The 27601-nt window shown below is 43.2% G+C and overlaps 1 protein-coding gene across 1 annotated transcript; it reads right to left on the bottom strand.

The window, feature by feature from the left end:
* LOC308299556 (uncharacterized protein) lies at positions 1 to 27445 on the bottom strand. Its single transcript, XM_080743353.1, has 16 exons — positions 27348 to 27445; positions 24430 to 25517; positions 10674 to 10812; positions 9640 to 9787; positions 9455 to 9545; positions 8314 to 8450; positions 7652 to 7724; positions 7165 to 7295; positions 6488 to 6551; positions 5922 to 6061; positions 3803 to 4819; positions 3145 to 3387; positions 2911 to 3013; positions 1626 to 1793; positions 730 to 834; positions 1 to 447 (listed from the first exon to the last, which is right to left on the bottom strand). Exons 2-16 carry the CDS (start codon positions 25512 to 25514, stop codon positions 318 to 320), a joined length of 3774 nt encoding a protein of 1257 aa, XP_080599479.1. The 5' UTR covers positions 25515 to 25517; positions 27348 to 27445; the 3' UTR covers positions 1 to 317.
* Positions 27446 to 27601: the final 156 nt, after the last annotated feature.

Raw genomic sequence — 27601 nt, 5'->3', positions numbered from 1 at the left:
TTGGAGGAAAAAAAAAAGAAGAAAAAAGGCACAAATGTTTGCCAAGCTGAACATGTCTCTGAAACAAAGGCAGATACAAAACAATACCATTCTTTTTTTTATCCATTATGGTGCTGCTAAATGGGGTTCTAAATGGACCATTACAGTTCTGCAACTCTGAGTTGGGGGTCCTTGAAAAAAATAAAATGAAATAAAAAAGTTTGAGAACCACAGCTATATAGCAATATTAGCCATCACAAAATTGAGCTTTAACTATTAAAGCTTTAAAAACCAAAGAGGGGAAAAAACCCACGACAATTACGAACAGCGTTCCCAGCTTAGGGAAGACTCTTGGGGAAGACGACATTCCCACTTGAGGCACAAGGGATCAGTTGTTTCCGAGCACCCATGTCCAGATATTTTTCTATGAGGACTTCCACTGGCACCTTGTCAGTCACATGCCCCTGTCTGGAGAGAGCAAAGACACCAACACATGCATAGACATAGATGAATAAAAGAAACGTGATGGTGGGAATTTTAAAGAGGGAGAAGGTGCCAATGTGGTTCAACAAATCTGCTTGGCATGGGCTTGGAGAGGGCAGCCCTATGTCTTAAACAAAATAATTTAAATAGGGGAAGAAAACACTGGGTTGGCACATATTGGTCTGTAGAGATTCGTCTAATTGAACAGCAAATATTCAGGCCACGTGTTGGTCCTGCCCTTAATATGGTACAATACTCAATACACACCTTTTCAGCAGAAGGATAACATCTTCCACTTCAATGGTTTTCCTCTTGGCATGTTTGGCATACGTCTCCAAGTCTTCCACCATCCGGTCAAAGAACTTCTCCATTCTATTAAACAAACAGGGAAAACAGAACATTTTAACACCTGCAATTTCCTGTTTGGAAGCCTCCTACACTGCGCCATGGGCTGGGAGGAGCAGATGGAATTAACCCAGGAAGCTTCCAAGTTATCCTCCCATTTATCAGTTCCAGTAGAATTAATACATCAAGCGCTAACTGAAAGTGACGGTAGACCAGTGTTGATTGTTTCTTGACTACCTTTTTTCACTGACGAAAACTAAATAAAACCTAAATAAAAACTAAGCTATGATGAGAGAGTAATACTGAGATATACTTTCGTCAACAAAAGTAGACTAAAATGTTATGGAGGGACTAGAGGAGAAGAGATCCAGTAGAACTAAAAAACAAGTAATTTTATGTTTGGTTGTGCTTGGGTGTTGCACTCTGAAAATAGCAGATCTACAAAAATATGTATGGTGTAAACAGCTGACAAGGCATACTTTTATTGTCACCTTACCTTGACAACCGTAAGAAAAATGTGACAAACTAGCTGCTGAATATAGTACAATTATTTCACCACTTCTCCCTTAAATCTGCATCCTCTTAATCCTCCTTCGTATCCTGTTAATCTACTCAGAGAACTACAGAAATGATGCTGCAGGTCACATTCATTCATTTCAAGAGTTTGTATTCGAACACATTAAGGACTGGCTGTATTAATTTCTAGTCTTACCACATTATATTAAATAACATAGCTAAAATGGCCTCAAAAGTTTTCTTTGCAAGGAGTTGCATTGGTGTGGACTGGCCTTTAGACTTGTATAAGTATAGTTACTTACGTTTGTTTAACGACAGGGTACACGTCCGAGGAAACCTTGGTCTTAGCAAAGTGTTTGAAGTTGCCCATGCAGTAGTTCTTGGTGAAAATGGAGGGGGGCTCCTGCTTTTTCTGTCCAGCCGTCTTCGCAGTGCGCTTCTTTGGTTTAACTGGAACCACATCTTCAATACTGAAGGAACAAAGTACATTTAAATAATCAATATGTCACTTCATGTTAAAGCGGCACCATCATGTCAATGAAGAAACTGGATGTTTAAAAAAAAATCCAGATCATTAGAACTGCCATTCATTTCAAGTTAGAAGTTGTCTTGCACTAGAAAATCTTCCACCATGCAGCAGTAGAAAGCATGGGTTACATGTTCTTGTCATACACCATACTTTCAAAACACTCACACCATGCAAGCTTTATAACTCATGTGATTAATGACAATGACATGCATCTTCTGCTGCAACAGTGAGTTTATAACTAGGGATGCGGTATCGGTACTCGTGGTATCGGTACTCGCCCCGATACCGGCCTATTTTCCGGTATCGGTACTCGTCCGATACTGCTCACAAAGCGCCCGAGTACCCTGTGTGTTCTGCCACTTCGCCTTTCTCTCTCTCAAAGTATCAAAAGTAAAAATACAAAATGTTTGAGCATAGCAGATCTAGAAGATCATGCACAGTACAGGAATTTCCATGGGCTAAACCTGAAAAAAAAGTGAAATGTGTGGCAGTTGTGGCATGTTCTGGGAAAGCAATGCAATGTAATGTGTTATATACAGCCAGAAAGTGAGGAACATCTGATAAAAAAAAAGAAAAAAAAAGAAATTTAAAGACATTTTGTATCATTAATTGTACTCGTATCGGTACTCGGTATCGGCGAGTACTCAAAATGAAGTACTCGTACTTGTACTCGGTCAGCAAAAAAGTGGTATCGGGACATCCCTATTTATAACCTGACTCTGAATGGTGGCAGTAGTGCGTATACTGCATATTCCACCCTACTTTTACCATCTGGGATTGCTCGAGCAGACCCGATGTAAGGGGCGGGCCATTTTTTTCAAGTTCTTTTGCAGGTGATTGGATGGGGCCGTCTGTCTATCAGTCTGGGAGTGCCAACTCCAACCACTCATATTGGCCTGTCTGCATGACGTTACACCCAGAATCCACCTCGTAGCTGCCGCTGATTCGTCCGGACTGGGAGTGATATCAACTCTCCCCGAGCGGTCTCAGATGGTAAAGTAGTGCGGTACGCACTGCTGCCACCATCTGGCGGAGTCAGGTTAGTGAGTTTAACTTGCCTGGGTTGAACATTTTTAAGCCCCATAGTAGGTGAGGGCCGTGGTTTATTGACCACACCCTTCCTTATGGCTCGAACGAATGTAGGAGTCTTCATGGAGAGTTCTAAAGGACATTAGAAAACAAGTCAATAAAATAATTCCATTATATTCAAATAATTCACACACACACACACACACACACACACACACACACACACACACACACACACACACACACACACACACACACACAACCTTCATTCTCATCATTTTCTTCATCCTCCCACTCTTCTTGGTCTGCAGCAGGATCTTCTTGGTCTGCAGGATCTTCTTGGTCTGCAGGATCTTCTTGGTCTGCAGGATCTTCTTGGTCTGCAGCAGGGTCCTCTTGGTCTTCTGGGTCCTCAGCAGACTGTGCAGAAGTACCTGGCCCAACAGGAGGGGGACCACTGTGCCTCTCACTCGGACCGTCTCCTGCAGACGCGTCTCCCGTCCAGTCTACAGGTGAAGAAACGCAAATCCTTTTACTTGATATATTATCAAAGCTCAAGTTGCCTTGCATGCCTTACGGCCGGACTACAACAAAAAATGCGCACATACGCGCGTACTGTCCGTGAAGCCGCTCGCGTATGCGTAAACGCTCCAGGCTACACCAAGAAGGGAGTATATGTGAGGAAGACCAGATAGTCTGTGCACAAAATGCATACGCGTCCTTAAAAAATAGAACGCGCACAAAACGGCTTGGTGTAGCCCGGCCGTCAGAGACTGTGTGTGATTTGTTATCATTTTACACAGGTAGGTAGTGTCAGTAGTTTACTATACAAATTAATACAATACTAACAAATGACATACAGTGGCATCACACATCCATAGTGTGAGAGCACAGAAACATTTATTTTACATGCTCACTCACCAGCCTCTGTGGCCTTGGGTACTGCCCCCAAGCTCCTGTAGTCCCTTCCGCCATCCACTGCAACGGGCACATGTCCACCACCTTCAGAGCGAAAGGCCCTGTGACCGACCTTCTCTGCAACATGTGACAGCTGCCCCGGCGTTCCCTCCATCGCAGCTTCTGGCTTCCCGTTCTCCTCTTCTGACTGAGATTCAGGAACTGCCTCTTCTTCCGTTTGGTGTGCGGGGACCACTTCTTCTGGTCGGGACTCCTCGTCCTCGTCTGTTTGGGACTCAGGGGCCTCTGGCTCCTCCTCGTCCGTTTGGGACTCAGGGGCCTCTGGCTCCTCCTCGTCCATTTGGGACTCAGGGGCCTCTTCTTCCAATTGGGAATCAGGGGCCACCTCATTTGCCTCTTCATCCGTTTGGGATCCAACTTCCTCTTCTGGTTGGGACTCTGCTGCCTCTTCATCCATTTTGGATACGACTCCTTCTTCTGGTTGGGACTCTGCCTCTTCTTCTGATTGGGACTCGACCGGTTTGTCTTCTTCAGGCTGCACTTCCACTGCTTCGTCTTCGGTCTTGACCGGTTTGTCTTCTTGGTTTGTCTGCACTGCTTCGTCTTTGGTCTGAGACTCCGCTTCGTCTGGCTGAGACGGAGCTGCGGCAGCATCCTCTTCTTCTTCGGGTCGAGATTCCGCAGAGACCTGCTCTTCCCCCTCGGCTGGAGGATAAGAGGCGGGTCGTTTTCTTATCGACTCGCTGCACTCCTCTTCCATTTGCTCGTCTTGGCTCATCTCTCCCTCCGCCTCACACCCGGTGTCTCTCTGCGTCTGCGATGCCAGGGCCGTGGCTTTGTCCTGTGCGGCAGTGATGGCTGACCATGAGCCCATGACAGATGGCTGGGCGTAAAGGGCGGTGGGATGGTCGACATAGAGGTTACTGGTGCATTCAGGTCCAGCATCACTCAGATTCAGGGTAAGGCCATCAGCGCATTCGGTTTTATTGAGGAACCGACTCACTCCGCCAGTTGCCACATCTGAGAGGGTGAACATTAACAGGAAAGCAGGTTTAGTGGTGATATCAAACTTCATGGGGTCTAAGAATGACATGGCTTCATGTGGCCAGTCGATGACGTATATTTAGTTCAGTTTAGTTGATCATCTTTCACAGTGTCATGCATTTTACAAATCATACAACCACAAAAGAAAAAAAAGAAACACTGTCTGAAGTGATCAAAGGGAATAGGCTGAAGCTATAGAGCTAATAATTACTGCCTATCCTACAGTATATACTGTACGTGTCCTTAGTTACAATAATATGTTTGAAAAGTAATCAAAACAAGACAAAAACATACCAAAACAAAGCATGTTGTCATAGGGCTCTGCATAGATCCCTATAATAACATGTAATCCCTGTAATATACCATTAAAATATGTTATACTGAAATATACTATTAAACTATGTTATACTATAGTAATATACTATTAAGCTATGTTATACTGTAATAGGCGCTCTACAGACGGGCAGCGGTTGCCACAGGGGCTCCCGCTTGGATCCGCGGGGACCGCGAGACAAACACACTCGCTCAGCGAGTAAATGCAGCGCGGTATCACAAAGATGAACACAATCCATCTCTCACCGCCCGCGTGTGCATGCACGAACGAGCACGCTCGCGGGGATTTTGACGGGACTGCGCCTGCTTGCCTCGCCGTCTCTAAACTTCGCTGCGCGGCCGAAATAGCCGCCCGCCTCTCATTGAAAATGAATTACTTGGAGGCGGTGACCACATACCGTCTGGAACCCACTTAAAACTATTTAACTTTGTTACAATAGAATATGTTTAGTACATACAACTGCGTATTTGGGCAGGGTTTCAGCCCGATCCAATGGCTATAAATATTTAAATTCTTTTATACATGATTAACGGGTTGAGGTAGGTTCTTGTTCTAATGGCAAGTACAAGACATTTGCCAGTGAGGTTTGTGAGATTAGCCCCAGACAACACACTAGAAGGCCTCTGGGCCTACAGAGACATACCATGAAAAGAGATGCTCGTGGCTCGAATGCATACCACATAACAGGCTATATTCCTTCCAGCAGCTGGCCCAGGTTCTAATACAACAACACCAGACACTTACCAGCGTCACCAACCCTCTGCCTTTTAACACCTTCTTCAAACGCCTCCACGCTGAACTGGCGGTGCTGAGGTGCCTTTCTCTGAAGTGACTTTTTCTCAGTGCGAGCATCCATGTATGGTGTTTTCAAGCTTAATGTTTCACTGCAAAAGATATTAGACAATATGTAAGGCTATCACGATCATGAAATTGTACTTGACGATTAATTGTTTAATTTAACTGTATTTGTATTTATTTGTTTAATACAAACAACAATTACATAATGATCCATTGTGTTTTTAGGCTTTGTAAACAATAATTCCACAGGGTTTCTGACTAATATTTAATCCCATGTTAAAATGGTTTTTGCCATGTTTTGAAAATGTATGAAAATCTTTCGACATGGATCAATTAACCAAAAATAATTGTGACCGAACAAAATAATCGTACTATATTATAGCCAGTTTGAAATTAGGGCACTCAGGGGAACTATGTATGTGAATATGAAGTCATACAGTATGTTGGATGCCTGGATCTGAGAGAAGCTTTTAACCGTAGGAAAATTACGATGACGTTAGATATCCCATTACCCTGACAAACTGGTAGAGGCTGAAGAGGAGGGTGAAGACTCTCTTGCTGGTCTATCTTCAATGTCTGCAAACAGAAACACCAGGTAAAAAGAAAACGTATGCGAAAAAATCTTCATTAACACTACAGCAGTCATGTTTGCGGTTGTGTCGTAAGAACACCAAGCCCTAATTGTAAGACCTCAAGCTCATATTCCTTATCCCTTCTGCTGAAGTATTCCACCTGATTCCCCCCCGGGAATCAAGGTTTTTCTAATGATGAAATGAGTGAACAAACCAATATGAAGTTTTAAGTGTATAGAGGGTAAATAGTATGCACATTTCTAAAGTGACAATTTAAGGACTTTTTAATACCTCTAAAATGACAAGTTAAACATTGGCCAAATTGTCATATATTAGAGGCAGAAATTGTGAAAATAGCCAATCTACATGCTCACAACGCCTCGCAATGCGGTAGATCTGCTATTTTCACAATAGAACTGTGTTATACAAAATGTAATGCCTCATCTCTTAGTGCTCGTCAGGGTGGGGTGGGTGGGGGGGGGGGTCCCCAGTTCAAATGTGATTATTTTGGAGGTCGCGGCCTGAAAAGGTTGAGAACCACTGCATTAAATAACAAAATGTCATAATTGACCATAAGGGAATGAAAGTGGTGATCAGTGGTTAACCTCTAACCTCACCTTGATTGAGTCTTTTCTCAAAGGCAGTCACGTTTAAGATACGAGGTTGTCTCTTTCTGCTCAGTCCCCTCACCGACTGGTCTGCGACGGCCATGGTAAAATTGGATAAATCCAGGTCCGACATCCCAGAACTGAAACACAAGCAAATAAATTAACACGTCAGGGATTTACAGAAAGAAATGTGTCAATATATTCAGAGGAGGAAAAAAAACTAGACACACATTAATCTAATCATTAGATGTTCGCTCCTAGAGCTGGGCAATCTAAACTAAAGCAGGATATTTTTGATCAAAGATAAAGAGATTTTGGATAATGACACTATGTGGGTAAAAAGCAAGAACACAACATGACATTACTGTAATGCAGCCTACTAAATTCCAGACAATATATAGCCTCATATCACAATATTGATATACAATAATATTGATATTCCCAAATCCCAATCCAATTCCCAACGATTTTGAGCATGTCATGGTCGACAGCCTACCTAGGACTGATGCTGCCAGCTGCAGTCATCGCTGGCTCCTTCCTCGCAGCTTCCTCCAGGGACGCCGCGGGCTCTGAATGACATGACCATAGTGGCAAGGGTTAGGGAAACACTTGGAAAACAAATGGTCAATCAATCAAGTCTCAACAAACACGTGAAAAGACCAAGTTCACCTGTCTGCAAAATGTTCCTGAGGCACATAGCCTTGGAAATTCAGGTCATAGCAGCAACAGCAAGAGTGAAACACAGGTTGAGGTAAGAGTAAACTAGTGTCAACAGTAAGACCTTATGTCATGTGTTAAGATCGCCCCAACACATGGCACTCACTCCATTTACACACACATTTTGCACGCAAGGACCGCATCAGGAAAGGGAAGTCTGGGGTTCTCTGAACAGATACTCTCGGTGGCGCGATGGATGGACAACAATGGAAATAAGCGCAAGCTTTTTTGTTTCTACGCTTTTGAGATGTACATTGTACAAATATGTTTACATATATGTATTTGTATCAATACTATTCATTTTGTTGTAATTTGTATTAGACGTTTTTCAGAAAACTTGGATGAGGATTTAGTTTGTAGTTTTTTTCAGGTCTAAATGGGACAAGAACCAACCATGCGGGAATGAAGGCACATAATTCATTGGTACATTTTAAACCTTACCATCACCTAGATTGAGTCGTTTCTCAAACGCGGTTACATCCAAGACACGAGTTGGTCTCTTTCTGCTCAGTCCCCTCACCGACTGGTCTGCGGCGGCCAAAGTCACACTGGAAAATTCCAAATCCGACAGCCTAGAACTGAAACACAAGCATTGATGAACCAATGGGAATAGCAAGAGACACAGATAGGGGTAGGGATTTGCTGACAGAAATACAGTACTATATGCATGAGCCCCTTTTCAACAACAAGGTGGTACCAGAACCTGAACCTATTTTTTTGGGCTGTGGTTTAGTCTCCATAGCGCACTGCCCGGTTTCAGACAAGGTTCCTGGAACCTTTTTTTTCGGTCCTGCTCTTGAGGTAGTACTAAACTTGAGTTCTGGGAACCCATGGACAGGGCCAGCAGCGAAGCTGCTCTCGGCTGTTTTTTGTTGACTACAAACACTTTTTTTTGTTTTGTTTTTTTACCTTCCCGGTTGGGTCTGGTTATATGGAAACGTAAGCAGAACATAGTCCCGGAACTTCATAGGTTCTTGAAACTTCTGGGTTCTAGTTCAGCCCTGTAGTGGAAAAGGAGCTATGGTTGACACTAGGGCATTCACGAATAGTGATTTTTAGTATTCGAATTATTCGACTTCAAAGTATTCGAATAGTCGAATATTCGACAGGACTGGCCAAACTGTCAAATATTAAGTACGCAAGAGGCGAACATTGTGAAAATAGCCGATCTACATGCTCACAACGCCTCATGCTGCGAGGCGTTGTGAGCATGTAGATCTGCTATTTTCACAATATTTATCTGCGGAACCGAGTCACATTAAATGTAATACCTACATTCCAAGTGCTTGTCAGGGTGGGGGTCCCCAGTTCAAATATGTTTATTTTGGGGGTCACGGCCTAAAAAAGGTTTGAGAACCCCTGGTTCAAATTAACAAATTCATCCACCAGGGGCATTGACAACTCATTCTTATTACTTCCTATCTAGCCAAGCTTTATAAACTATATATTTTTTTTAAAGAGAAAACGATACAAAAATAAAAATAAGCGAATATTCGACTTCGGTGAAAAACGTCAAATAGTGACTTTGATATTCGAATATTCGAATATTTGGTGAATGCCCTAGTTGACACACACAGCTTACCTGCGACGGCTTCTGCCCACGCTGGAAGTAGCTGCAGGCTCTGGCTCCTTCCCCACAGCTTCCTCCTGGACCAGGAGAGACACCTCAGGCTCTGAATGACATAACAAAGAGGCCAGGGTTAGAGGAACGGAGAGAACAAACACAATCTAAATCTGATGCAAGCAATGAGAAACCGCCATGTTCACCCGTCTGCAAAATGTTCCTGAGGATGTGCCTTGGAGTGAGGTCATCTTGCAGAGCAGAAACTCTGGACGACTTCCTCATCACGTGTGTGGTGGTCCTTCGGTTTCCGACAGGCAGCGATATCCTAGGCAGCGATATCCTGGCCGTTCTCTAGAGAAATCGTAGATCGATGAACAACATCTAGGTTGAGTTTAGAGCTGCAACAGCAATTATCCTATTGATACATTTTTCAATTAATCGAAAAGCGTGTCCTTATCTTTTTTACATAACAGGAATTATTTAATCTATAACCATTAATTTAACGAATGTCTGTCTGTCTGTCCGTCCGTCCGCCGTCTGACTGTCTGTCATGCTGACATCACTGATACTAATGGTAACAATGCCCAACTGACATCACTGACTGAAAACACTAGTGCCCAAATTTGGAGATGACATCACAGACTGGCCTGTACATGGAACACCATATATGGGTATAAAAGAGTGTCAGCCAGACAGACGGATACAACGGGTATTGCACAAGTGGTCAACGGTGACCATTCTGCCCAACGGGCACCAGTCTGGGTTATCCAACATTACTTCTGAGACTAATCACACAACCCCGGGCACAGGACTAGTTTTATATAAATCAACTAATAGATTAAATTAATCAACCAGCAAATCTACAAGCTCACAACGCGTTGCATCGCGAGTCGCGACACCTTGTGAGCTAGTAGATCTGCTAGTTTTAGCTTAATCTATCTTAAAGGGGGCCTGTCACCTAAAGGGTTACTGTCACTTAAAGCATCATCTTAAAAAACAAGTTAATATAAGCCAATCAAATTAATTGTCTGTATAGCCTGACTGTATGACTACTTACTTACTGTACAGGTCAGCTGTTGTTGGGGGGCGAGGGGCAGATCACACTGTGACATGAGCTTCAGACTGTTTCAGACCATTTTCAGAGATCAAGTCACAGTGTAATCTGCCCCTCAACCCCTTTAGGTGACAGTACCCCTTTACGTTAACCCCCCAAATCTAAACAATGCTTCTTCCTGACCTCATGCAGCTTCTGTTTCAGGGTGCGTTTCAAGGCCTCCTGCGGGGTAGGGGCACCGGCTTCTCTCCTCAACCTGACGCTTTGCTGTGGACTGTTGCTGGAGCTCTGGGATCCACCAGTGTCACTCCGCAACCTGGCGCTAGGTAGGAATGGGATGATGCGAAAATTTCATCAAATGAAAATCAATTATCCTGGGGCGGAACATTTGCCAAAGACATTTGATAAAGTGAAAAAAAAAAAGACTGTATCAAGTAGGTAATATTATAGAACGTTTTTACCAAAAGAGCAGGGGTCTACAACAGGGAGTTCGGGACCCCTAGGGGATCCTCAGAGTTACTACAGGGGGTCCTCCAAATCTTTGATTGATAGAAACAGTTTTTTCTCCTTTTTTACATTAACCACTTGAACCCTAGTGTCCATATTCCGAGAACTTTAGCCAAAAATAGCAGATCTACAAGCTCACAATCTTGTAGATGGGCCATTTTCAGGAAAGAGCTTTGGTGTAGAGGGGAAAAAGAGCAGACTAAGTACAGAGTGAAAGGTCAAGTGGTTAAATATCTGAAAACACAAATTGACATGAATCCAAAATACACTGATGATCGTGCTGTCAAACAATGAAACTATATGGAATCTCTGAACAGGTTGTGGGGGTCCCTGCTTCATCTCTCTCTCAACTAAGGGGTCCTTGGCCTGAAAGCGTTGAAGACCCCTGCAATAGAGTGTTTTAAATGGTACCGGATATGCAGCTCGACAAATAAAAGGTAAATTGATCCCAGTGCATGACGGAGGACGATTTCACGATAAATTAAAACTCGAACGGAACGAATATCGCAAGTGTTTTTATCATGATAATTAAAATTTAGGCCTAGAATTATTGAATGCTTTAACTATTGAAAAATAGCACAAGCTCACAGCGCTGCGAGCTTGTAGATCTGCTATTTTTGAAACATTTTGAAAATTAGATTCTATACGTGTCTTTTGAATCCTTCTAAGGTTTTTTGAAAAACCTATGTTTCTGTGTCAGCAATCTGGCCAGCCATCGTCAAAGAAAAGGTCCTTTTCACTTAACTGGAGCTCAGTTAGTCTGTTCTTGAGAGACTACTATGTCAGTGGCTCTCAAACCTTTTCATGTGAAGGACCCCCAAAATGATATTTATTTGGCCACGGACCCCCATCTCAAAATATTTAGTTCCAGGGACCCCCCAGAAGCAAAATTTGAGTTACAAACGTTCGCTTTGAAAATACATAATACACTCAGATACACAGACACAGCCTATAGATACTGTGTATAGGTCATTACATTTTTCTCAAAAGGATTTTTGTTTTTACATTGTGAAATGATTAAAAAAAAATGATTTAAAAAATGTTGGCAAAAAGAGAGGGAAAAGAAATGCTGACATTGACGTGACTCCTTTCTAAATAATAGGACTTGTTATTGCATTGGGTTCCGCCCTCTGTTCAACTGCAGTGAGTTGAGAATGGAAACACTGCCCTCATGTGGATTCTTTCATATCACACTGTAACACTGTTAGTGAACAAAGACTCGGTGGGAACGATTCCTGTCACAATATAGAGCCGTTTAACACTGTTACTGAACAAACACTCTATAGCAATGATTACTGTGACAACGTGGAGCAGTTTAACCCTGTTAGTGAACACACATACTGTATGAGTGATTCCTACCTCGAGGCAGCAGCAGCAGTGCAACATGCATGTTGCTTCTCCAACACAGACTGGTGCACTGCACTTCCTGGTGTGTCAGGTGAGTGACTGGGGGAGAATTCCTTGGCTACAGCGCCGTCTATGGATGGGGACCTACTGATAGGTTCTAGAGGCATGCAGTCTACCGCACTTCCAGGGGGTTGGGGGGGGCAGCGGCCTTCGGCCGCTGCCTGGGCTCGCAAGTCCGGCTTGGTGCCGTCCCCCCACCTCGGCGCCTGACTCTGGCTGGAGCTTTACAAAAAAAAAAAAAAAAAAAAAAAAGCCAGCTGCTGAGCTGAGCTGACCTGCGCAGCGTGCGTGCGTTCGTTCAGTGCAATGTGAATGCATGTGACTTAGGAAGATAGATAGATACGTAATAAACATGATTTGGTACAAGCTCAACTAAAAGGAGATCCTAGTAATGTTTTTGGCTTATTTCCACAGGGAAGTCATTCACGAATGAACTAATTATTGATATAGGACTGTCATAGGTATACAGTGTCATTGACAGTACAGTTCACTGGTACAAGCTCAACTAAAAGGTGATCCTAGAAAAGACTAAGTCAGGGGGAAAAAAGGGGGAAACAATTTAAAAACTAAAACAATAAAAACAGCCGATCTACAAGGCTGCATGTGGGCTTGTGGATCAGCTGTTTTGGGTAAATGTGGGTTATTTATCTAATGCAGTATTGATCCCTTTATCGAGTGATTGATTGAAGACTTTATGACAAGTTTCATGACAGTACAGTTCACTGGTACAAGCTCAACTAAAAGGAGCTTTATTCATTTATTGAATGAATTATTTCCCTGTCTCCACACCAGGCCCAACTGCACCACCACTGACTGATAAATTGCGACCGTCAGGTCGCAGTTACTATCGAAACGCTGACCCGATCCGTGCCAAATTTTGCACAGACAGTCCTTGCCCTCCACCCATCGATTCTCACATGGCCCTCCTCTTCTAGCGCCACCATGAGGCCGAAACTCTTTCTGGACACTGCTCCTACAAATCTTGGCCTAAAATCACACAAATCGGTACACACTTGCTCTACACTCATGTCATCAACATGGATCTGTCCCATTTAGCGCCACCTTCAGGCCGATTTTTTAAAACCCATTTTTGGACACTACTCCAGATTTTGCCCTAAAATCACGCAAATCGCTACGCAGTCAGTATATATTAGGGAGTCTTACTGGTTTAATTATTTATTTATCTATTTATTTATTTACTTCCCGACTATGTTTCCGAGACTGATTATTTATTTATTTATTTATTTCCCGACTGACTGTTTCCGAGACTGATTATTTATGTAATTAATTATTTATTTATTTCCGCCCCTGGACTCCGCCCGCCCCCCCCGCCCCCCCCCAGGCGTCTGCCTATCGATCGGCTGGGCTTTAAAGAGCCATAACTCCGCTTTGCAGCGTGCTACCGTCTCCAAACTCGCTGTCTGGCTTCTCGTGTTACTGGTATTAAATAACACATACAAGCTCACGGAAGCTCCATCCAACTTCTGCGCAATGCATTATGGGATGTTGGAAAGTTGTGGATACTAACAACAGAGTATTTATTTAAATAAATACATAAATAAATAAATAAATAAATAAATATATAATGAATGAACGAACACATGAATAAATAAAGAAATAAATAAAGAAAGAAAGTGTGTGTGCATGCATGCATGCATGCATGCGTGCGTAATTACTGCCTCCTCGTTAAGAACCCCACACATTTAGGCAAATTCTTTCTTTCCTTCCTTCCTTCCTTCCTTCCTTCCTTCCTTCCTTCCTTCCTGTAAATGAGGCCGCATGACAAGCGTTCTCGTCACCGCGCTGACGTGCTAATTACACGCAAATACAAGGGGTGGAGTCGAACTTAACGAGTGGGCGTGGTTTCAACTACAAGCTCACAACGCGTCGCATCAAGACGCGTTGTGAGCTTGTAGATCTGCTATTAACGAGTGGGCGTGGTTTCAACAAGAGGGAGGAGTCTGACTTAACGAGTGGGCCTAACGTAATGAGTTTTGTGGGTGTCGCACGCATTAATTATGTAAATTAAGCCGACTTATGCAAATGGGGGGGGCAGGGCATGGTTTGGAAATGCGTGTGGGCGTGGTGCGTGCGTGCGTGCGTGCGTGCGTGCCTCAATTAATTAATTAATTCATTCATTCATTCATTAATTGCCTCCTCGTTAAGAACCCCGTAAATTTAGGCAAATTCTTTCTTTCTTTCTTTCTTTCTTTCTTTCTTTCTTTCTTTCTTTCTTTCTTTCTTTCTTTCTTTCTTTCTTTCTTTCTTTCTTTCTTTCTTTCTTTCTTTCTTTCTTTCTTTCTTTCTTTCTTTCTTTCTTTCTTTCTTTCTTTCTTTCTTTCTTTCTTTCTTTCTTTCTTTCTTTCTTTCTTCCTTCCTTCCTTCCTTCCTTCCTTCCTTCCTTCCTTCCTTCCTTCCTTCCTTCCTTCCTTCCTTCCTTCCTTCAATAAATAATTATGTTAATGAGGTTGGGGGCGTGGTCTGCGTTAATTATGTTAATGAGCAAAAAAAAGGAAAAGTAGTGGTCTGCGTTAATTATGTTAATGAGACTGCACAACATGCATTTGACGAGCGCGTCTTGTTGCTAATTACACACGAATGCAGGGGGCGGAGCTAATTAGCCTAATTATTCAAAGTGGGGGGCGTGGTCTGCATTAATTATGCAAATGAGGTTGGGGCGTGGTCTGCATTAATTATGTAAATGAGACTGCACAACATGCATTTGACGTGCGCGTCTTGTTGCTAATTACACGCGAATGCAGGGGGCGGAGCTAATTAGCGTAATTATTGAAATTGGGGGCGTGGTCCGCATTAATTATGCAAATGGGGTTGGGGCGTGGTCTGCATTAATTATGTAAATGAGACTGCACAACATGCATTTGACGCGCGCGTCTTGTTGCTAATTACACGCGAATGCAGGGGGCGGAGCTAATTAGCGTAATTATTTAAATTGGGGGGCGTGGTCTGCATTAATTATGCAAATGAGGTTGGGGCGTGGTCTGCATTAATTATGTAAATGAGGCTGCATTAATTATGTAAATGAGGCTGTTAAGTGGCGTTTCCCAGCGCGTAAAAAATGCAGACGGCCGTATGTAAATGAAGGGGAGCTTAGTCGAAGTATGCAAATTGGGGGCGGGCATGGTTTGGAAATGCGTTTGGGTGTGGTTCGCATACATTATGCTCGCATACATTATGCTAATGAGGGTGTTGAGGTAGGTTTCCCAGCGCGTAAAAAATGCAGACGGCCGTATGTAAATGAAGGGGAGGAGCTTAGTCGAAGTATGCAAATTGGGGGCGGGCATGGTTTGGAAATGCGTTTGGGTGTGGTTCGCATACATTATGCTCGCATACATTATGCTAATGAGGGTGTTGAGGTAGGTTTCCCAGCGCGTAAAAAATGCAGACGGCCGTATGTAAATGAAGGGGAGGAGCTTAGTCGAAGTATGCAAATTGGGGGCGGGCATGGTTTGGAAATGTGTGTGGGTGTGGTTCGCATAAATTATGCTAATGAGGCTGTTAAGTGGCGTTTCCCAGCGCGTAAAAAATGCAGACGGCCGTATGTAAATGAAGGGGAGGAGCTTAGTCGAAGTATGCAAATTGGGGGCGGGGCATGGTTTGGAAATGCGTGTGGGCGTGGTTTGCATACATTATGCTCGCATACATTATGCTAATGAGGGTGTTAAGGTAGGTTTCCCAGCGCGTAAAAAATTCAGACGACCGTATGTAAATGAAGGGGAGGAGCTTAGTCGAAGTATGCAAATTGGGGGCGGGGCATGGTTTGGAAATGCGTTTGGGTGTGGTTCGCATACATTATGCTCGCATACATTATGCTAATGAGGGTGTTAAGGTAGGTTCCCCAGCGCGTAAAAAATTCAGACGACCGTATGTAAATGAAGGGGAGGAGCTTAGTCGACGTATGAAAATTGGGGGCGGTGCATGGTTTGGAAATGTGTGTGGGTGTGGTTCGCATAAATTATGCTAATGAGGCTGTTAAGTGGCGTTTCCCAGCGCGTAAAAAATGCAGACGGCCGTATGTAAATGAAGGGGAGGAGCTTAGTCGAAGTATGCAAATTGGGGGCGGGGCATGGTTTGGAAATGCGTGTGGGCGTGGTTTGCATACATTATGCTCGCATACATTATGCTAATGAGGGTGTTAAGGTAGGTTTCCCAGCGCGTAAAAAATGCAGACGGCCGTATGTAAATGAAGGGGAGGAGCTTAGTCGAAGTATGCAAATTGGGGGCGGGCATGGTTTGGAAATGCGTTTGGGTGTGGTTCGCATACATTATGCTCGCATACATTATGCTAATGAGGGTGTTAAGGTAGGTTCCCCAGCGCGTAAAAAATTCAGACAACCGTATGTAAATGAAGGGGAGGAGCTTAGTCGACGTATGAAAATTGGGGGCGGTGCATGGTTTGGAAATGTGTGTGGGTGTGGTTCGCATAAATTATGCTAATGAGGCTGTTAAGTGGCGTTTCCCAGCGCGTAAAAAATGCAGACGGCCGTATGTAAATGAAGGGGAGGAGCTTAGTCGAAGTATGCAAATTGGGGGCGGGGCATGGTTTGGAAATGCGTGTGGGCGTGGTTTGCATACATTATGCTCGCATACATTATGCTAATGAGGGTGTTAAGGTAGGTTTCCCAGCGCGTAAAAAATTCAGACGACCGTATGTAAATGAAGGGGAGGAGCTTAGTCGACGTATGAAAATTGGGGGCGGTGCATGGTTTGGAAATGTGTGTGGGTGTGGTTCGCATAAATTATGCTAATGAGGCTGTTAAGTGGCGTTTCCCAGCGCGTAAAAAATGCAGACGCCCGTATGTAAATGAAGGGGAGGAGCTTAGTCGAAGTATGCAAATTGGGGGCGGGGCATGGTTTGGAAATGCGTGTGGGCGTGGTTTGCATACATTATGCTCGCATACATTATGCTAATGAGGGTGTTAAGGTAGGTTTCCCAGCGCGTAAAAAATGCAGACGGCCGTATGTAAATGAAGGGGAGGAGCTTAGTCGAAGTATGCAAATTGGGGGCGGGCATGGTTTGGAAATGCGTTTGGGTGTGGTTCGCATACATTATGCTCGCATACATTATGCTAATGAGGGTGTTAAGGTAGGTTCCCCAGCGCGTAAAAAATGCAGACGACCGTATGTAAATGAAGGGGAGGAGCTTAGTCGACATATGCAAATTGGGGGAGGGGCATGGTTTGGAAATGCGTGTGGGCGTGGTTTGCATAGATTATGCTCGCATACATTATGCTAATGAGGGCGTTAAGGTGGGTTTCCCAGGGCTTAAAAAATACAGACGACCGTAGTGAGCATTCGTTCCACGAACGCATTCATTCAATGAATGAATGAATGAATAAATAAATAAAGTGCAAACGAACGAGCGAACGAACGAACGCACGTGCACGCACGCACACTTTATTATTTATTCATTCATTCACGCACGCACGCACGCACGCACGCACGCACGCACGCACGCACGCACACTTTATTTTTTAATTAATTCATGAATACAGCCTGCGATATGCGTGAAATCTTGCAAGCACATTCCCACTAGGTCAAGGAACAGATGCCTCCCTTCTCACATTGGCCTGTTATAGCGCCACCAGTGGGTCAACTTTTGCATAACACATTTTTGGAACAAAATGCCTCAAATCATGCATGCAGCTAATTTCAGTAACGTCAAAGAGAGCACTGCCTGCGATCTTGACATTTTGTACTTTTATAGACATTGTTTTCTGGCTTGAAGCGAGCCCACAATTGTTTCGAAGGAACAATATTTTCTAGTTCCTTTTTGCTACCTTCAGATAGTTAGTTTGTCACAATGTCATACAGAGTGGCCGTTTGGCAACGGAAGGTTCCCAGTTCAATCCCGGGCTCCCCCAGAGTTACTGTTGAAGTGTCCTTGGGACTTGGAACCCGATGAGCAGGTTACCTTGCATGGTTTCCTCTGCCATCGGTGTATGAATGTGTGTGTGAAGTGAATGGGTGGCAGGCCTGGAATTTCGTCATTTTAGGGGCAAGGCCACTTGGCCTTTGGTGTTGTTCATTGTTTGAGGGCACAAAGGCCAAATGCCAGGGATGGAAGGCCATCACATAAAACAAGATTTTGGTCCTTTGAAAGACTACCTGCTGTGAAATAAATAAATTGGTATTTACAATCTGATCCATGCTCAGCCCTGCACCAATCAAAGATACTGGATTGGTTTGAGAATGGGGACTCAACAAAAGACACTGGTCTACATGTTGGCAAGACAGACACAGAGTAAAAAGTGGTAGAGTCAGCTGGGGCATTAAGGCCACTGTGGCCACAGGCCATGCCATTTTTTGGAGGGGCACAAGGCCAAACTGAGGGGCAACGACGGCCATGGCCTTCATGGCCTCCCTGAAATTCCTGCCCAGAGTTTAATGCACAGCAAAATCTCTGTAAAGTGCCTTGGATAAAGGCGGTATATAGGCTATAAATGCACCATTTAAAATGTTTCCTTCTGTGTATGACAGAATGGCACAGATATACATTTCAAAGTGATAGAAGCATTCCATTTACTGTACGTACATTTTTGGCCCAGGACAGTTCACAGCTTGTCTGTCTGTCCTGCTCTCCAAAACGAATGGACTGTTTACCGCCAGACAGGCCCAAAAGCTCAAGGAATAGGGTTGAACCTGTGATGCCATGCCGCACTTTTTATTTCTGTTTCTGTTTCTATTAGTTTGGTCATTAAGGTCCACAGAATGAGAGGCCTGCTCTGCCGGAAACATCGCGAAAAAAAGTTATGGCCATTTGTATATTCACTGTCCTATTGACTCCACTATTACAGGAAAATAAAAAGATTTAAAAAAAGAAAGAAATCTGCTTTAAGCAGCATGTGAGGGGTCAAACGAGGGGTTCTTCATGATTCTGAATACATTGCAAGCATTTGTTTTGCACAAAAAACATTCCTTGGGCTACATTTCATTTTCAACACAAAATTGAGCCACAGACATAGGAGAAATAAAAGGCAAACGTTGACCAACGTTGACCAAAGTAACATTATTTCTCCTTTCTCTAATTGTGTAGATTCTTGTGAATTAAGTCATGCAGATGTTTAACCGTAAGGTACGCTGCTCCCTCATTGGCCCTGCGTACTGTTGCCCGGAAACATCTGTCGAGGTGCCAACTTGCACCGTGTTATTTTACTAGAGGTGAGGGCGGTCCTCAGTCCGCACCACCAATCTGACTGATGTGCCCATATATGGAGATCTCTGTATCTGTCAGTGTTTGTCCCTTTTATGCCCATGGAGATCTCTGTATCTATCAGTTCTGGTCCCCTTTATGCCTTGCATTTGAAGTATTCTACACTCATCATTTCCAGAGGTTTGTGACCTCTCTAAGCCCAGGTGTGGACAGATACATGAGCTTGCGTCCTCGTTCTCCCTCTTCTTATCAACAAGTCCACATTGTCATTAGAGGTGGAAAGAAACTCACCCTGGCAGCTGAAATGGAAGTCACAGGATCAGCTTGGACTTCCTCACAAAGCAACACAAAGCGAGATAGTGTACTGCAACTACAGCAAATTACAACAGTTACTTACATTTCCCAGTTAAACTGGATCACATTGAGGTTATTTCATTGAATGATACAGGCAAGCTTGTGTGTTATACAGCAGCATTCACACCCGTAATGATTTACGTTAAGTAGTCTAAAATACTAATAGTAATATTAAATATAGCTGCAAGCAGCGATAAAGTGGCCAAGGCAAAAGCATCAAGGGAAAGCAAAGAAGACATCAAAGAGAAACTAGAAGCAGTGTTCTTCCGAACAGGTCAGGTGTTTTTTTTGGCCCACTGGTGACTCTATAACAGGCCAATGTGAGAAGGGTGGCATCTGTTCCTTGGCCTAGTGGGAATGTGTGTGCAAAATCTCACACACATAGCAGGCTGCGTTTGAGACAATTTGTTCAAAAAGGAGCAATCCTGCAAACCTTGGAATTCAATTTTAGCCAATTAGATAGAATATGATATCGGACAAATCCGTCATGATCACATCACTGTAGAGATACTGTGTACTGATTTGTGTGATTTTCTGTCTATAGCTGCAGAGCGAGATGAACAAATCTCAGTGAGAGTTGCAAGGGCCCCATAGCCTAGTGCAGTGTTTGTTATTTTTGCCTTTTTCTTGAGTTTTGCCTTTTGTTCCCGTTCCCGAGTTCTTCATTTTTAGATTTTTGGCAAAGTTTATTTTTGCCATTTTTGAATTTTGGGTTTCACTGTACAACTGCATGGTGGGGGCTGGATAAATAAAAATCTTAACGAGACACAAATTGCTTATTATAAGCAGACATGGCAACCCAGAACCCAACTACTGACACTTTAATGCAAGGACAACAGGAAATCAAATGATGTTTTTCAGGACAGCTTTTTCAGCCCCCGCCTTTTTCAGGATATGAACAGGATAACAGGGGCGGTGCCAGGAATAACATGAATATATAGAGATAAATAGTAATACTGAATAAAAGTACGAAGGTATTGGCATCAACTTGAATTTTTTTGAAAATAGCAGATCTACAAGCTCACAATGCAATGCAACGCATGAGCATTTACTGGAGTAGCCTAGAAGTAAGACTATACAAGTGAAGTATAAAATACCTCAAAATTATACTAAGGATAGTATTTGAGTAAATGTACTCACTTTTACACCCCTGGCATTGTAGACCCAGATGCTTGTGAAACATGATAAAGAAATAGTCATGCAATAGTATGAATTTCAGTTTATTTACACAAAGGATTTGCAATTGCAAAATATTTGGCAGCATTATTTTCTGTAAGTGGCTAGCAGAGTCAGACTTAACTAAACTTAAATTGTTTTTATTGAAAAACGTTGAGGGGAAGGCGGCTGGGGGTCAAAACTTGGAACTTTAGACGCTCACATGGGGCTGCCGTCCTGTGGGCAGAGCAGACTATGGATTCCAATTGGGGGGTGTTGGAACCCAGCCAGCCTAGGTGGGGGAGGGAGAGAGAAATGAGGTGAGCTTCAGAATAATTACAGTTGAGCCACAAGTTAGAGAAGAGGTGTTCAATCTGCCCGTTCCACACAATTCAGAATAATGAACCCACTTACACTGCCGTTCTTTGGCTTCAATGAAGCAATCTGGGAGCTGGTACTGATTGTCAGCTGATTGTCAGATGGGCTTCAGGTGTGAGGCTGAGCTTCCCCTGCATGGTTTGAAACAATAAACGAATAAATGAATGCACTCAAACATCATTACTTTATAAAGAAACTCAAAGTCATTACTTCAAAATCAAATCAAACTAGGAATGAGTGTCACTGCGGCTGCTTTTTCCTACCCATAACCATAGGTCAGACAGGATTGTGTCAGTCTTTCTGCAGGCTCGCCATCTTTCAGATTCAGTTCTAGGCAATAAACCTGGCCTGGATCAAAGAAAAAGGCCAAATGAATAGAAAAACAACAAATTCAAATAATCTGCTGCACTACAGGCTTGAAACAAAATAATTCCATTAATCTCCCCAACTAGGCATTGGCATTAAACTCAAAATACATCAATTCAATAATCAACGTTGCAGCTAACATACAAGCATTACATTCCAAAAGAAATCGTTTAACATTTAGATACCAAAACCAAAAACAACATAACATTTCAGAGCACATGGTCAGCTTACCAAGTGACACATTGTTCCTCCATCATACACAGCCAGTGTATCGAGTGGATCAGGTAGGTATGTTCAGGTGAGGTAAATCTAAAAGACAAATTATAGTATGGGTAAGTATAATGAATGAAACTGTTAGAAATTGGAATAGTTGTTGGAATAATGAACAGTGTACAGACCTGCAGCTGCTGCATAATGTAGCAGTGAGTAGCAGCAACCACCAGCACCATGCGGCTTCAAACAATCTGAGAGGGGGGGAGTGGCCTCAACTCAACCACTATTTATACCCTTGCTTAAGAAGGTTGCCATGTTTGGTCGGGTTGCCATGTTCAGTTGCAGTACCAGGGTTTTCACGGCAAAATGTTGTAAAATGTATTTTAAATGCATGAGGTAAGGCTTGAACAGGGGACTTCTGGAATGATAGACAAAGGCCTTACCATGTGAGCTATGCACAGCTCTGCACAGTGAGAAAATATTACTTTAAATGTTTGTTTTAGAAGCAGAAGAATAATTTGCATAAAACTTGCAATGTTGATAGAATTATTAAAAAAGCATGTTTCAATTTTTAAAAAATCCGATCTGACAGATCTTTAGATATTGGTCCAAAGTTCATGTAAAAAAAGTTCTGTGCACGTGACGCGAAAGTTCCGGAATAAAAGATGGTTTAAGTGTTTTACGAACTGCTCCAAAAGGCGGAAAATCGAAGGGCGGAGCTTACTTAACAAAGACACAGATGTCTTCAGCTTGAGTCAAGGCACGCGTGTAAGCAAGTTGCATGTCTTCAAACGAAACGAGGCATGACTTATGCCCCTTTAAAGTTTGAGTTTTCAAACGCTTTGTATAGCGCCCCCCTTTGGCCAATTGGAGTAAGATTGCTTTCAGTGATATTTGGACTAACCATCTACATATTTTCCAAATGCCATGAATGTGTCACTTTGCATGTATGATTTAGAGGCAGAAGAATAATTTGCATGAAACTGCATTATACAGTGAATTATTAAAAAATAATGTTTCGCTTTAAAGAAAATCCGGCCGCTGTGCGATGACCGTGTTGGTCCAAAGTTCATGTAAAAAAAGTTTTGCGCACGTTATGCGAAAATCCCAGGAGGACATAGATTTTGACTGTTTTTCATATAATTCAAAATTGTGGGAGAGGTAAAGGTCAGAGGTCAAAAGTCAGAGCGTAAAAGTTGTTCGGCATGAGGAGACGCATAAGTGTATACAGGTTTCATTGCTGTACCTGAAACAGGGCATGAGCTACACCAGTTCAAAGTTTGCACTTTTGAAGGCTTCCTACAGCGCCACCCTTTGGCCGATTGTTGCGAGCTTCGCGTTTTAGCCGTTTGGCATAGTCCTCTGCCATACTGCCATGAACGTGTCACTTTGCATGTATGATTTAGAGGCAGAAGAATAATTTGCATGAAACTGCATTATACGGTTAATTATTAAAAAATAATGTTTCGCTTTAAAGAAAATCCGGCCGCTGTGCGATGACCGTGTTGGTCCAAAGTTCATGTAAAAAAAGTTTCGCGCACATTACGCGAAAATCCCAGGAGGAGATAGATTTTGACTGTTTTGCATATAATTCAAAATTGTGAGAGAGGTAAAGGTCAGAGGTCAAAAGTCAGAGCGTAAAAGTTGTTCGGCATGAGGAGACGCATAAGTGTATACAGGTTTCATTGCTGTACCTGAAACAGGGCATGAGCTACACCAGTTCAAAGTTTGCACTTTCGAAGGCTTCCTACAGCGCCACCCTTTGGCCGATTGTTGCGAGCTTCGCGTTTTAGCCGTTTGGCATAGGCCTCTGCCATACTGCCGAGTTTCGTAAAAAGCGACTGCACGGTCTAGCCGCTAGAGCAAAAGTGGCGGAATAATAATAATAATAATAATAATAGTGATGAAGTCCAATAACAATGAGTGGCCAAGGCATTGCCACTTCGTGGCCTTGGCCACTAATTACAACATTTCCACATTTGCAAATGGCTAAATAGTAAAAAGGTCTTATCTTGCACTGGCCCACTGGTGTTGTGAGTTCCTGTGGGAGTGGGGGAAAATAATTGTTTTCTTTCCTCCTACATTCTGATGTCTTGAAAAGCAAAACATGATGTGTATTATAAGGGGAAGCTGATGGTAAGCCCATCATTCTTACACAACAAACGGTACAATGAGTCTTGGAAAGGAGACACTACTACGTCATAATACAGTGTATAATCTACAGCCTCTGCATTTCCGAGGCATCAAAGACAACGTGGCTTCAGATTACCACAGAATGTTACTTTCATTTCCACAGGTTTTTATCATTTAGAGAAAGTCTTTGAACTGTATTTTTGCATAGATATGACAGATGTCCCATTCTACCAATTACATCACTGGACTTCTTACGATTCAACATCTGAGTGACTGGTGCTCACGTCGCTTATCCTCTGCTGCTTCCCGGCCTCTTTCCCCCCTGTGTCAGCCATGTTAGGAACCCCAGCCTCCTCTCTGGGTATGAAGTTCATCACTGTATTGATCAGGTTGTAGCGGAAGCTCTTACTAAGGAAGTTGTAGAGAATGGGGTTGGCGATGCAGTGGAAGAGGTTCAAACCCTGCAACACTGTGTGTGAGTATTGGAGCACCTCAAACGTATTACAGCTAAAAAGACTAAAGGGGTTATTGTCGTCTCCGTAGAGACTTAGGAATTCCATGAGTATCATCATATTTACCAGGTGGAATGGCAGCCAACACAACAAAAACACCAGTGAGTAAACGTGCACCAGCCACACTTCTCGCCGGCCCTGCACATCCGGAGCCGTGCGAACCGCACGAGCTATGAGGATGTTGAAGGTGATGATGACGGCCGCAGGGCCCAGGAACTGGAACACCAACAAGGAAAAATCAATCACTGCGTACCACGCTGTGTAATTTTGCTGCGGGATCACGTAACAGCCTGGCTCGTCCCATTCCAGGAGGTCCACATGAACATTCTCCAACAGTGCCAGGAGGAAGGATAGCAGCCACAGGCCTCCGCAGAGCAACCAGCGGCGCCGGCCCACCACAGGGAAGCAGGTGGCAGATGAAGGCCTGGTCAGGGACAAGTAACGCTCCAGGGTCATGAAGGCCAGGAAGATACAGCTGCTGTAGGAACTGACCAGGTAGATGAGGTTGGTGACCTTGCAGAGGAAGTGACCCCACAACCACACATGGTCCATGGTCACCTCCATCATGAAGAAGGGCAAAACCACGATCACCATGAGGTCCGACAGGCTCATGTTGATGATGCAGAAGAGGACCCCGTTGGCCGAGTGGCGGCGGCGCCAGTTGACCCAGACGACCACAGTGTTCGCCAACAGGCCCACCGTGAAGATGAACAGGTAGAGGAGGAAGAGTGCAATGCGCCGGTCATCTGTGTTGAGGTGGAGAGTGCACTCTGTGTACCACGGAGTGTCATTGTGGATGGAGTGGTTGCTGTGGTCTTCAAGCGACATGGTCTGGAATTAAAAGCAAAACTTTGTTTCAGACTCAAAGTGGTTGATTATGTTTTCAAACATTACATAATAAAAGCACAGCACAATAGGAGGGTCAAGGACTAGTGGTGCAGTGCTCATTGCACACGGTGCCACGGCGGTACGGGCAGTCTTTTGAGCAGGAGCACAATGCGCGCATGTGCATCGATCAAAAACAACCTAAAACACCTAAAAAAAAGCTGCCCACTGCCCGGTGTCAAAAGAATGAATTAACACAGGAATGACCCTGGATGCATATCAATGGTCCATTGTGTGACCTGCTAAATCCTGTAGTGTAGAAGATAAAATAAAATCTAAGTCTGCAAAAAAAGTTAGACCAAGGCACTCTTGAGGGACAGTTAAAGGACAACTTTAGTTTTTTACAACAAGGGTTCATATTTTAGATTGTAATTAAAGAATATAAAAGATGAGTGTTCAAATTATTTCATTTACTTCTTTCTATTGTTTTAGAGATTCTTATTTCAGTGGTTGGGGGCATGCGTACAAGTGGCTAAATATGTCATTGTACACAGAATAAGTCCATTCCCAAGATACAACGCAACCTTTCATGGTTGGATGTGACTTATGGGGGCTAGAAGTGTTACTGTAAATGGCAATAGAGAAACTGCTGGCTTATTGTCTCTAAAAAGACATATTTAGCCACTTGTACACATGCCCCAATGCGTACGCATGCCCCACATTTTAACACGGTAAACGCGATAAAACAATAGAACGAAGCAAATGAAAACATTTTAACCCTCACTTTTTCTTTTCTCTAATTACAATCTAAAATATGAACCCTTGTTGTAAAAAACTAAAGTTGTCCTTTAAAGGGTGACTCGGTCACCCCGAAGAAGGCATTATGTGTGAATGTTTTATTCTTTCCATGAATTAGCCCTAAAATAAAGGATTTTTAACTGTCCCTCAAGAGTGCCTTGGTCTAACTTTTTTCGCATCAATTTTGTCACCGGACTACCAAAGAGCACCTTTCCTGGGAGATGTTTTACTCTACAGCCAAACAGATGCACTCCTTAACTCTCTGTTTTCTAAAATCTAAGTCTATTTGAAAGTGTTTCCAGGATAGTGGCTTATACTAGTAGTGCAGTTAAAAAAGGCAGATGGAGCCCTGTTTCGCCAGGGGTGGTTTTGCAGATTGTGTGAATCTACTGTGGACTTGTTTGGAACTCAGTGGAGTCAAGTGCTAGGGCTGTCACAATTATTACATAATCGTCTAATCGTGATTATTTGACATTATCGCAATTATTTTGTCATAATCGTGAATGTTGAAAAATTTCCGAAATAGTGGAAATAGCAGATCTACAAGCTCACGTTGTGAGCTTGTAGATCGGCTATTTCCACTATCAAAGTTTTAAGTAGTAGGTTGTCAAATATGTCAGTAATCTATTTGTATATTTAGGTTATGTGTCATATCTACCATGTACAACTTCAACGCCTAAAAGCTAAACAGAAATGTAATCATCAACGACAAAAACACAATTAAATCGATAATCGCCAATTATTTGAGTGACAATTAATCGTCATGTAAAATGTCATATCGTGACAGCCCTAGTCAGTGCATGCTTCAAATAGTAATCATAATTCTAATTTGAATTGCTCGCTTTACTGGGTTGAGTATATTTCCTTTGTGATCTCTTATCATTCATTCTACATGAGGATGAAAGCAGTTGCAAAACACAGTGACAGGACTGAAATGTCCCCACTTTACACAATCAATATAAGTCTACACAAACAAATGTATCATTCAGAAAGGTATCGAAGTATGAATTTGAAGCAGTGCATTGGTCATATTATTACCTTGATAAGTTGGTGTGTGGAGAGGATCAACGATGAAGAGGGAGGGCTCGTCTCAGAATGAGCAGCTCGGGTTTTGTGTCACAGTTACACAATTCCACCAACTCTACTGTCCTGGACAATCTGAGCAGTCAGCCTGAGATTCTCCCCTCCTATTGCGCATTAGCACACATTCGGACACTCTCACTCACATACACACACACACAAGATCTAACAGGACATCCTCGGTGACTTGGGGGAGTGCTACAGAGCAGCAG

The sequence above is a fragment of the Nannobrachium achirus genome, assembly GCF_963921795.1.
Source record: "Nannobrachium achirus genome assembly, chromosome: 15".
NCBI classification, from domain to species: Eukaryota; Metazoa; Chordata; class Actinopteri; order Myctophiformes; family Myctophidae; genus Nannobrachium; species Nannobrachium achirus.
This window is presented reverse-complemented; position numbering and strand designations above follow the sequence as displayed.